At 43.9% G+C, this 13,119-nt stretch overlaps 1 protein-coding gene across 10 annotated transcripts in view; it reads left to right on the plus strand.

Annotated features, from left to right (window-relative positions):
• PALM2AKAP2 (PALM2 and AKAP2 fusion) overlaps positions 1-12,825 on the plus strand; it is a 441,240-nt gene extending 428,415 nt beyond the window's left edge. For all 10 annotated transcript variants that reach the window (XM_081803345.1, XM_081803346.1, XM_081803348.1 and 7 more), the window contains one exon: positions 8,904-12,825. In XM_081803345.1, the coding sequence (XP_081659471.1) occupies positions 8,904-9,002 (99 nt within the window). In that variant the 3' untranslated portion in view covers positions 9,003-12,825. The remainder of the gene's footprint in view (positions 1-8,903) is intronic.
• The last annotated feature ends 294 nt before the right edge of the window (positions 12,826-13,119 follow it).

The raw sequence follows: 13,119 nt of genomic DNA on the forward strand, positions 1-13,119 counted from the left end.
GGTTTCGGGACCTGAAGCCAGATGCTGAACGATGCTTTTAAAAATATTTAGTGATAAAGAAAGCGGACACATCTATAGCAGCTGCTGACTCGCTTGCTTCCCCCAGGCTCTCCCTTGGGTTTCCACCTAAGCTGCCTAGAACACTGCCTCAGCTGCTCTGTTCGGCTGGAGCATTCGGGGGCCATTCCTCCTACCGCACAGTGGATGGGGCCTGGCCCTCGGTCACTGTTGCAGACAATTCTGCTGCTGGGGCTCCTTCCCCAAGCCCATAGGACTTCTGCCCATAAGGTCACCTTAGCCAGCACTTCTTTGCAGCCCCACTGAAAATACGGAGTTTACCTTTAGGTATTTTCTGGAGCCTGTGCTTTTGAAGTTCAGTGCTGTAAATGGCTTGTTTTCTTTTCTCCCAGTGAGTCCACACCGTATATCAGCAGCTGTGGTAGAGGTTAGCTGGGGGGCCCCCCTTGCATCCTGGCATGGAAGGGGAAGAATGAACGGAACCACTCTGCATGTGACCCTTGCAGGTGTTTTCTAAGCACAGTCCACACGTTGTCGAAGTGCAGATATTAGAGGCAAATACTCCCCACGAAAGTGAAGAGCCCACTGCCACTCATTCCACACACACAGGCTGAAAGCCACCCTCGTGCAAACTCAGGACGCAACCAGATTGGATATCCCCTTTGTATTCAGGAATCTACTTGGAATCAACATTTCAATATGCTAATTATCCCTCACATACTCAACCAAGTGGCAGCCTCCCATCTCTGTTTTTCTCAAGGAAATAAACATTTTGCGTAAGGAAGAAACCTATTAACTAATCAGGCTGTTAATATCCCCAGACCTTGGATTCAAAGCCAGGTGTTGTGCGTGCTGTTCTTGATATTACAAGAGAACCAAGTTTGTTGTAGGAAACTCTTAGGAACAGAGCAAAATCTATCCAATCCACTATATCCTCTTTTAAGAGACCCAAAACTTCAAAAACCTACTCGGATTGCTTCTAAAGCACATATGTGACCATCAGCCAAACTTGATTTTAGAGCCACCTGTTCTTTCATCCCTTAGGCCTTTTAATTCAAGGGATACTTTCTACTGGATCTACATCAGTCACTGGAGAACGTGTTAAAGTTTCCCTGTAGGAATGAACAAACTTCATTTGTTTTCCTAGCTGATCTCTGGCCCCTTCTTTAATCATCTCTCCTACCAGGAGGATAATCATAGGGAGCCAATGGATTGTTTGATGTTTGCGTACCTGGCTTCCCTGCCGCAGAAGCTGGTAGTCCTGTTTTCCCGGTGCCATTCACATACACTATTCTGAGGGTGAAACACGGCTTCTTAGCTCCTCCACCCTCCAGAAGCCTCACATGGCTCACCTGAGTCCGGTGTCACCTGACACATCCACCTGCCAGCATTCTTTCCAGTAAAGTCACTTGGTCGCACTCTGGGTCCCTCACAGAGGATCAGGACCAAACCTTGTGTTTGCTCATAGGAAGCGGCGAGTTCTTTCTGACTGGAATGAAAAGAATTCTTACTCGCTTGCTAAGGAGAAGGAAGACCTAAAAACAAAATGGGGCAGTTAGGATGTATGTGTAGTGATACGGTAGACACATGGTCTTACTGAGCATGAAGGACAGAAGAAAGAGCAGACAGAGGAGTCAAGGGAAGCTATGAGCTGTGCCTGTAGTTTTCACGAGTGGTTTTTGCCAGCCCCCGAGAAAGACATCCTTGCCATTCCAAACAGATTCAGTTTCCCCGCCCCAGAGCAGCAGTGGTCTCTGGAGTCCTGTCCCCACCTCGTTTCCAGCTTAAATCTTCCCACTTTATAAAAAATCATATGCCAGACCAGAAGGAGGCCGCTGGTTCATGGATCCCCTGCCAGGGGATGGTGTGGGGGGAAACTGCCGTATTCGGTGGCCTTTTTCATGTCCCTGAGCTGTCCCTCTCTTCTGCTGGAAACAAGGGGGTGGCTCAGAGAACGACAGAAGATGGGAAATTCAATCCTGACTCTCTTTTGGGATACCTACCCACAAGTCACTGCATCGGGGATCTTAAGTCACCTGTGGATGTCCTCCTGCTTTCGCAGTTGATGAAAAAGTCAGTAACGAGGAACTGGAAGAAGTCCCTTTTCTCGAGAAGTGATACCCACATGGCCACCCTTGTTACCAGCTCAGACCTGGGGCCGGTGCTACCTGCTGGTTTCCACGCTGTGTGTGATGTGGTCACCGATGAGTGTCTCTGAGCTCAAGGCTTCAGCCAGGCCCCACTGACTAAGTGACCCCTCAGCTAATTTGGGGCTAGGGAGGTTGCTATCCCCACCCTTACCTCCTTACCCTGGCTCTTTACCAGCCTTCACAAGGCCCTTGTAAGAACTAGAAAAAGGCATCCTTTTTCCTCTTCCAGGATGCACCCCGGCCCCTGCCACACTGTGAGGGGAATGGGGGAACTGAGCTGCAACCCCATCCACCCCCTCAGCCTGCTGCCTCTGTGCCTTGCACGCATCACCCAGCCAGACGCAACAGTCATGTTTCTTATCTGGAAATGTTTTCTTTGTGGAAGTGTCCCCTTAGCTGGGCCTGATGCCATCTCTGGTCCGTCATGTAACACACAATGGACTAATGAATCATAGTTTCCTAAAAGGTTCCCTGATGCCTTGCAAAGGAAGGATATTTAGGCGAAAGTGTTTTTTCTGGCCAGTTGTTCCCTGAGCCTCAGAAGATGATGGGTTCCTGAGTCAGTGATGCTCTTGAACAGGTTGGTGGATTTGCTTTCCCTTTCTCAATTGAAGAGATGCTGGCCTGCATCCAAATTACAGCCTCCTAGACGCATTTAGCCCCAACCCGGCTTCTAGCATAGGATCTACTCTTGGTGGGTTTTCTCTCAGTGAGTGGATGAGGGAGACCCATCCTGTGTCCCATACCGCAGGCTCCATGGGAAGCTTAGCCACAAGCAAGGATGTTTTGTGCTGCCCAGATTTCTCCTAGCTGCTCATACCCTGTGAGGGTACAGAGAGAATTCATCAGACGCAAATCATCAGCCTGATCATTACAGAACTATCATTTTTAGCGCTACACATTAGAAGCAGTTAATGACCACAGACATATGACCCCACCTAACCAGTCCGTGGATGCCAGTGGCAAAGACCGAGAAATGCCTCCAGTGTCCTAAGCTGTGTAAATGCAAGGTCATTACCATTACCATTACCATAATTCCGGAGGGGGCTGCCCAAAATCCATTCTTCTATGTCATTTCCCATAGCTGGCCCATTTTGTTCTGAGCATTTCTTGCAGAGACTTTTAGTTTCCTACAGGAACTAAAGGGTCATTTTAGTTCCTACATGATCACCCCACTGTCAGAAACTTATCCAGGCCCCCAAAATAGTGACAAGGATGGCTGTGTGCCCTCCCTAGTCCGTGCCATCCACAGCTCAGGTTCACAGGACCCACCCCCACAAACCTTGTATCCAAATCAAGTCCTGAGCCTGTGCTTAGGGTCCTCTTTTCGTGGGACAGTGGGCTACAAGACTGCTGTGGGGCTCAAAGGAACTACAGGAAGAGAAGAGGCTGGTTGGCTACAGATTCTAGCAAATCCAAAATGGCCATCAAAGACCGCGCTGGTGGGCAGCTGTTTGTATATGGGGGCGGGGAAGACTCTTGTTAATTCAAAGCACAGAAAGTGGAAGCAACGAATCTTGAATTAACAAAGTATGGCTTATCTGATATTTTTATTAACGAATAGCAGGGTATCTACATGCTCAAAAGATACAGATTTTTAAATAAACTAATATCAGATGAAGCGAGTCTGGCGTGGGTGTGTGATGGTCTCCCCATGTTACTTCCCCTCCCTCCCACACCCAGCGTGGTGCCAGTTTCCAGCTGGGGGGTGTTGTGTGAGTGTGTCTGTGCTCTGTACTAACCTGCTCTTTTCCCTCTCTGCCAGTACACCTCTAAGTTACTGTCTTGCAAGGTGACTTCCGAGGTACTTTTCCACTTGTTTGTCTTGGTGTTCCTGCATGCCTGACCCAGGTGCATGCTCTTGTGGTTTGCCATTTCCCGATGTGTTCAAGGAGACGGGCATGGAAGCAGCTCGTCTCTGTGTTTCTTTCTTCCAGCCTTTTCGGAACTGGGGACTGCCTGGAAATGTTGGGGTACATGCGACAGGGCTCCCCGCTGCTGTGCTTTGCTGTGCTGTGTGGTGGGGCTGGAGAAGACCTTGCCCTGCTCATGGATCTGGAAGGTGTTTGCATTCAAGGGCACGGACTTTAGTTTCTTCAGGCACTGATAGCAAAGATAACTCTGGTCTGGTTAGAAAACAGTGCAACTCAAGAGGCCTGAGCGGTTGATCCAGTTCTTTGTTTCCCATAACATAAATCCAGATAGCTCCACTCCATAGCCTCAGGATCTTCAGGATAAGTTGTTCCAAAAGTGAACCATCCCACTGCCCACTCCCCTCCCCGCTCCCATCTTTAAACCTGGTTTTTGTTTGTTTGTTTTTGGAAGCTCCTTAATTTAAGCATTGAATTTCCAAGTCTCCTCCTTTCTTCTACAATTTCCTTTTACACAGATTTCACAATTATCTGTGCTATGAAAAGTCACAGTATTTTTCATTTTCCCCTAATTTTTAAATGTTTTTCCTTTTTTTTTTTTGCTATGGGGAAACAATGTTTTTGTATTTTTTCTTTAGAATTTTATTATTTTTAAAAGAATTATTTCAAATGTACAGAACTGTAGGGAGAATCATTCATTCATTCTCTCAGTTAACAATTTATTGAGGACCTGGTACATGCCAGACACTCTTTGAGGTTCCAGAAATAGAGCAGTCGACAAAACAAAGTCCTCGATGTCATGGAGTTGGCATTCAGATGTTCCAATAATAAGAGATAATAAAACAATAAAGCCCACCCATCCAGCTTTGACCATTCTTATCATTTCATACTTGCTTAATATTTTTAAATTATTAATATTAATAACATATTAATAATATCAAGAATATTAATCTTGCAAATACCGTTCAAGCCCCCTTGTTACTTCTCCCCAATCCCCATTTCTCTCTCTCCTGAGAGGTAACTTTTCTTAGGTTTGCTGTTAATCATTTCTATGCATGTCTTTATATTTCATATGTTTGTCTACATGGATAACATCTTGGTTTTGCATGCCTTAAAACTTTCTAGAAACGATATCACATTGTAACATCCTCTGCTCCTTACTTTATTCTGTCTACATTGTTTTTAGATGCCTCCAAGTTGTTAAGACTCCAGCTCATTCATTATAACTGTTGTGTCGTATCCCACTGAATGAATATATCACTATTTATTCATCCAATTGATGGAAATGTTGGTTGTTTCTCTCTTTCTTTGTTTCCTTATTTTTTGCAATTACAAACAATGTTTCAGTGAATGTTACGCGTGTTTCTCTTTGTGTAAGCTCTGGAAGAATTTCTCTCTCTATATCTAGGAGGGGAAGTACTGGTTAGAGGAATTTTACATCCTTGCATTCATTACATATTGCAAATTATTCTTCAGAATGGTTGTGCTAACTTACAGCACAATGTATTTTTAAAATCTCCCTATCTTGCAAAGTAATTAGTACCAGAGATGGGAGCTGATGATTATCAGTAATTTTCTTTCAAAAGGTATGAGTATTCTTTCATAAGATATAAAATGAGTAATGAAATATAAAAGATATATCATCCCATGTACCCTCCTCAGTGGCTAATTGTTGTTCTCATCTAGGCATTGGCAGTAGAAGAATTAGGCCCTAGGCCCCATCCCCTTTGAGTTAACATAATTAAGAATAATGAAAATCTGGTCAAATATGTTCAAGGAAGATAAAACTGGGCCCAGTCTATCTTCAATTGAAGAGGACTTAGGAAGACAAAATATTAATGTAAATGGAGTGACTGACATTGCTTAACCCCTCTGCCTTTTGCTACCCATACTCCAAATACAGTTGTCTGTTGATTTCTACACAGAGATGAGCGATTTGCTTGAATTCCCCAAGCTTGAGAGAGAGAAAATTAATATTAGAGGGTTGCTCAAAGAGAATTGATTTTTTTCCCTCTCACCAGACCTAAATCTGAATTTGTGAAAATGATAAAACCATCTAAATCAGATTTTTCTATTATTATTTTTAATTTTTTTTTTTTATGTTTTCCCCTCTCCATTCCTATAGAGAGTATTACTGCTCTTTCTGTTGCTTCTCCCAACAGACTCCTGATGGGCACTGAGCCACAATGTAGCACGGTGGCCTAGGGCATCAGCTCCACACCCAGAATTCTGGGTGCGAACCTCAGCTCTTCCCCCAGCTGAGTAACATTGGTCAACTTAACTTCCCCGTGCTTCAGTTTCTTCCTATGGGAAATGCGAGTAATAATAGTATGTATCCCGTAGAACAGTCTTGAGGATCAAAACAGTAAGTGGTTCACAGTATGTGTGATGTGTTTACTATTACTAGAGCTCCGGAGGCAAGTGCTTTTTTTGCCCAAAAAAGAAAGGAGTGAACTTTAGGAAATAAAGTTAATATGCAGAAACTAAAGTATCAGAGCTCTAGATTTGCTTGAGATTTATAGACACACACGCGTGCACGCGCGCGCACACACACAATACTGTACTCTGAATTAATTATGGAATAAATGCTCATTTAGATACCTTCTCCAAGAGCTTAGCCTTTGAATCTTCAAAAAGCCATTGTAGGATGTGTTCACCCCTGAGCCAGTCCTAGACCAGAAGCCTTGTATTACCCAGAGACAACATGATGTAGTGCTCCTTATAAAAATGCCTTATGTCTGAACACTTCATTGTTTACAAAGCCCCTTCAAATAATGATAGAAATAATTATTGCTTGAAAACTCTCAGAGCACTGGGAACTATGCTGTATGGACTTTGTCTCATTTATTCCCTGCGCCAGCTCTGTACTATAGCTTTTATGATTCCCATTTCACACCTAAGAGAACTGAGGCCCCAGGGTAAGTGACTTTTCTAAGGTCACACAGTCACTAGGATTTAAATCTAGACTTGCCTGGACTTCAGAGTCGGCGCTGTCTCCGGAGAAAGCCTTCGACCCAAGGCAGGTGCTGTCTCCGTCTTGCAGATGAAGAAAGCTGAGACACGAGATGCCACGGACAACACCATGTTCCAGACGGAACTGGAAAGAAAGTCAGGACTTCCGGATCTAGTCCAGTACCCTGTCTCAGTACCGTGTTACCACGCACTGACCTTCTAGATGAATCCTCTACTTAACTATACCAGACTTAGTAGCATTCTTTGCCCCTACTAGTCTCTTATTCTTAGATATTGAATAAGTGACCATGGTATGCTTACACACAAGACACTATGATATGGCTTATGTGCTTAACGATGAACATTCATTTAGGAGACATGGCTGAGTGCATCCTACATGTTAGGTCCAGCTGTCCCAGCTGGGGGGACTGGGGAAGGCTTCCCAGAGGAAAGCACACGGGAGGTCTGGGAAGTCCATCCATTTGTCAGAGGTCCAAAGAAGCAGGTTGAGATGGAGCCCCAGACCGTGAATCTACCCAGAACTTGCTTGTGCCTTGGTTCCCAATACTGCCTGCAACCTGCACCTCCTTGCTCCTCTGGAGTTGCCCGCATCTCCGTCCCTTGCCAAAATGATTGTTCTTAGAATAAGCAAAGCCTTCACTGCAGTTTGGGTCGTCAACCAGTGTTGGCTCTGCTAGACTTTTCTTTAATATCAGAACCTGCACATCCTAAGCTAATGCCACCGTAATTTAATTGATTGGCATGCATGGGCTTGCTTGTGGTGCCGTGTCATGAAATTGAGCCATTTCTCATATGTTGGCAACCTGAATGTCACCCATCTGGATCTCATCTCAGTCAAACCGAAGCTGGAGCAGCCTGGTTGAGGTTTTCCCTCTGGAGTCCACAGACTATTCTAGTGAACTGGAGGGAGGGAGGCCTTACCCCAACAGTGGTGAGCCTACCTGTCCTGGATTTTGTCACCTTGCATTTCATTTATTAGCACCTGTGCCCTGATGTTGCATCCTCATGCTCAGATTGCTTTTTATTGGCCTGGGAAGCTGTTTTTCTTTCCACCTAGTTTCTCTTGGAAGTTTAGTCATACCAAAGTAGACTTGTATGATATAAATATGATCATAGCTTATGTATGTCCACAAAGCTTGATGGGTTGAATTCACACTGGTCCAGTTGTTTGGGATTATATTCTGGTTTGCTTGCTTGCAAAGAGACTAAGACAACTGATACCTGTGCTGTCCGATATGGTAGTCACAAGGTCCATGAGGATATTAAAATTAATGAAAATCAAATATTTAGTTTCTCAGCCACACTAGCCTTATTCCAGGTGCTCCATAGCCATGCAGCTTAGTGGCTACCATATTACTGACACAGATACAGAACATTTCCATCAGACGGCACTGATCAGATAACATGTAGAGACCTACTGTGTTATCAAAACACTTAATGCAGAGTCAAGTCTAGTTCAAAAACATGCGCAAACTTGTGATGAGCACTGGGTGTTATATATAAGTGATGAGTCACTAAATTCTGCTCCTGAAACCAGTATGACACTATATGTTAAGTCACTAGAATTTCAATAAAAATGGAAGAAGAAAAAAAGACGTGGAGAACACGTCAGGGAAATTACATCTTTCTATACTGAAAACTATGGGTCAAAGAGCAAATGAAATTTGGCTATGAAATGAATGCATATCCAGAACCTCCCACCCTACTTTATTTGCCACGTCTCTTCTACCTCCCGGCCATACCAGACACTATTACTTTCCCTTTCTTGGATGCTGTTGAGAGGGAAAGGACAAAAACAAAACGAAACAAAACAAAAAACCGGAAAAGCTGGTTTGTTTATATAGTGAACATCCATGAACTCCGATTCATTGTTTTTCCTTCTTCTCTTTAGGTCCTTGAGGCCACACGGGTTAATCGAAGAAAGAGCGCCCTGGCCTTGCGCTGGGAGGCAGGGATCTATGCCAACCAGGAGGAAGAAGACAATGAATAACAAACTTCCTTCCACCCAGGAAGCTTCTTTGGTGCTTGGGTTACCAAGAAACCAAGAAATCCACACACTGAAGCATTTTAATGGAATATTTATTAAAGTGCGAACAAACTCCGCAATCCTTATGTAGACCAGAAGCTGCAATGACCAACGATGAAAACTCAAGTGAAAAGAACCCACCCATCAAACTCTATAAACACCCAGGAGTCAAAAGAGAAAGGATTTTTTTTTTTTTTTGAGACTCAAAGGATCACCTGGATGTGGACCAGTCCTTTGATCCAAAAGGACAAGCAAATCAACATGGTTGCTATAGGCAGAACTGAGACCAGCCTCGCTGGGTCATGAGGACAAACATTGGTAACAGGGCCATTTAGAGCAGTAGAACCCACACTGGTGCAGTCTACAGGGCGTAGGATGCTCCCTGCACCAGCTTCCCACCTTCACTCGTGGCATCCGAGGTGTTGGGATAGCTTTGTTTACTCCAGCAGCCATAAAATGAAATGCAAGTTTCTCTATATTTGCCCGGAAGAGGCAATTAGGATTCCATTTCTCTTACATTTAATTGTTTTTAATTGGGAGCAATTGATGATGGCAATACATAAAATCCACATTTTTAAGACAATGTTTCTTCATGTTGCAAACACAATCTATTCTACAGGAAGGGGTTGAGAAAGAGAGAGAAAGCCAAACCAAATGGATTGTCTTAGCTTTAGGATCTCATCTGCTTATAGTATTGACTAATTTGCTGTTTATGAGAACACATTTTCACAATTATGTTTCTTCATATGAAAACTATATTTAGTGGGCAACAACTATTTTTATGATGGGATGGGGGGAGTATATCCATGTGTAAAATCTGTACACATTCAACAGCTTGGCCCAAGATGGTAGGGGTATTTTTAGAATGGCAATAATTGAAAAAGGGCAAACTCTGCCTTAAGAGGCAGAGGACGGGAAATAAAAAGGTGTTTATGTTTTATATTATAAAGTGGACCTTGGTAGGAAGAATGATAGATTATTTTGGATCGATCAGAAGGGAATCATAAAAGGTCATGAAGGTAGACAGAGAAACAGGGAGGGAGAAAGTAGGAAAATAAGGCAGTAAGAGAGATTATTTTTGCTGAGCAACCAGCGTTTTTCAGGATGATAAAGAGAAAAATAGAGAATAGAAATTTAAGCGCAGGCTTGGAATCAGCTACAGATCCTAAAGATGGGGTGTGTGTGTGTGTGTGTGTGTGCGTGTGTGCATGTGTGTGTGTGTGCACGCGCACGTGCCTTTGTGTGTTTGGGTAAAGTGTGTGTACAAGCATTAAAATTCCAGAATGATCATGGGACAAGGGTGTACAGTTATTTCCTCCAAAGCTATTTGCCAGCATCAGGAGTGAGTGAGAATTTCTTTTTTATGAAAAGGGATATAGAGGCACCGACCTGATACAGTATTTGTAATATTAAATTGACCTAACCTGGTATTTGCATGAGTCACAATTGAAAAGTTTTGAGCAGTTTTGTAATTTGACATTTAGAAAAGTACCATATTTATTCTCATGCTTTGTATTCATAGCTTAGTATACTGTAGAGGATGCCAGGTTTACTCTCTGTCATTTAAAGCAATATGATAAGGGTATTCAATAATTGGGTGCCCCAAATTTCTGGATGAGAAACATTTTTAAATCTGGCCATGAGAAAAAAACTGACCAGGCTTTTTTTTCCTGTTTGTTTTAAAACTATGTTGTTTTTTTTTAAAGAGCAATAATTAAGCCAGACCTCACTAAAATTCCTTTCTGTTTTTATATTGTTAAGTCATAAGCTCTAATATGTTATTCCGACAAGTAGCAATGTCGCAACAGTGTGTACGTAGATGTTAGGCACGTTATCTTTGCTTCTTTTAATAGACTAGTGTTGACTTTAGGGGGGAGAGTTTATTCACAGACAAGCAGTGGGCATAAAGTACACATGCAACTGTCTGGTAACTCACAAGGATCCTTTAAAACTGCCAAGGGAACCTGCCATTTGAAGCCAAACTCTAGAGGTGGGTAGTGGGCACCATCGTTATATGGGGTATTCTCCTGAATATTCTGAAGGGATACTCAACAAAATGTGCTAGCCACTGGGGACACAAAGAAGATCCCTGCTGCAAGGAATTCATTTTCGAGTGGGGGAGGCTGGCATGGAGACAGCCATGCCCAGGAAAATGAGGTCTGTGTTAGGTGGGAAGTCCTGATGGGTAAAATGGGAGGACCCAGGAAGGCCGCCTTGCCTGAGGGTTTCCAGGCTTCCCACGGCAGGCACAGGACTGAAAGCAGCTGGGACGAGACTTCGTGTGTTCCCGGGGCACAGTGGTAGCTAGGATGGCTGGTGAGCGGAGCGGTTTTATGAGGGGCACCAAAAATGGAACTGACTCTGCATCTGGTAGTGATACAGACATGAGAGAGACCAACACCATCTTTCCTAAGAGGAAACAGCCCTCAGGACCCACTGGCAGGTTTTTGTTCTGTTTTGAAGGAAGCCATGGACCCACCCACCTTACACCTACATTTGAAAACGGAGGATTTGCAGCTGATTGGGAAGCTTAGGAGGTCACACAATTCATGGAATCGCTTTAGAGGCAGACCAGTTGGCCGTTGACTACAGTCGATTGAACCAGAAGCATGAATTGCATCGCGCAGAGTTCTAGAGCCCACTCCCTTGGTCTGTGCTCCGTGTGTGGATAAGGCAACAAATGCAGAGTTCCCATGACCCCAACCTAGCCTCAAAGCTGCTTAACTATGGCCCCTACATGGCCAACATTTGCTTGTTCCCTCTGCTGCCTTCTGATGACTGCTCCGCTCACTTCCGATCCTATTCAAATGTAAATTAACAGTTCCCTTGCAAGAGCCAGATTTTCTCTGCGCTCTTGAGTTTTTTATTCCTTCCGAAAACATTGGGCTTTGTACATAGCACCGTGCTAGGCTCTGGGATCCCAAATGAACCCCTTTAATCTTCTGAAAATGCAATAGACCCCAGGAGGAGGGTCCTTCCTGCCTAATCCATCAAGAGGAAGAGGCTTGTCGGAAAAATGGGCCTCTGATGCTCGTCCCTGCCCCCAAATGGCACGAAAGCTTGTTAATCTCAACGATAACAAATGTTTAGATGCTGTAGATGTTCAAAGCTTTCCTGAAAGTGTTCCTTTCCACAGTGTTTATACATGCTCCCATTCCTCCGGAGCTGATTACTGACATGCCTTGGCTTTCTCATCCAGAAATTATGGAAACCGGGTCTGTCAGTGGTAGGAGGCTGAGCTGTGTTCTACTCGGATGACACAATGCGATTTCCTTGCCTCTTTACACTTCTGCATGCTGCCCACCCTAGACAATGACATATAAGCAGTATATAGATCAGTGTCCACATATACACACAACACACACACACATATAAAGCGTCACAAGAAACACTAAAACAGTGTTGACTCTTGTCTCTGAAGACAAACATTTTTCCAACTAAATAATGGATGTAATTAAACTATGTATTGAAAAAAAAATAGCCTAAGTGTTTAGAGATGGTGAATATATCCAGTTTTAGTGACAGAACCAATTTCCTGAATTTTAAGCATTCAGTGAGTGAGCTGCCAATTTTGATTTTGTGTTGCCCTTTACCCAAAGGACTTTTTTTTTTTTTTTTTTTTTTTGGAGGAGGAGGAGGGGGGAAAGCAGCAATACTGTGTTTGAAAATTATACTCTGTATCTGGCTCTCCTGTGTATGTTAACCACTTAAATGTTATTATCCTGCTTCGGTTTTATAGTGATTGTGAGGCATTCAATGCAAGTATACAATTATTTTCTCATTAAAACCCAGTGTGTGCTGTGTTTTTATACATGATGGCGGCTTGTTTGACTGGGGGTGGAAGCCGGATCTGCCACGCGACGACACACCGGCGCCCTTGGTCTTGACCTCTGTGTAGTAGTACCTGCGTCTTGCACATCTGGAACCGAAAAAGCAATACCAGCTGGTGGGGCACCACTGTGACAGGCTGTCCCAGTGCCTCTTTTTGTGATGCTGTCTCCAGCTGCCTCAGCTAGAGCCTGCAAACCTCTGATGGGACCCCAGAAATGATATGGGTGCCTCTGGATGAGGTAGGTAGACC

This window comes from Leptonychotes weddellii, chromosome 14, assembly GCF_054177405.1.
Source record: "Leptonychotes weddellii isolate Sample4059 chromosome 14, ASM5417740v2, whole genome shotgun sequence".
NCBI classification, from domain to species: domain Eukaryota; kingdom Metazoa; phylum Chordata; class Mammalia; order Carnivora; family Phocidae; genus Leptonychotes; species Leptonychotes weddellii.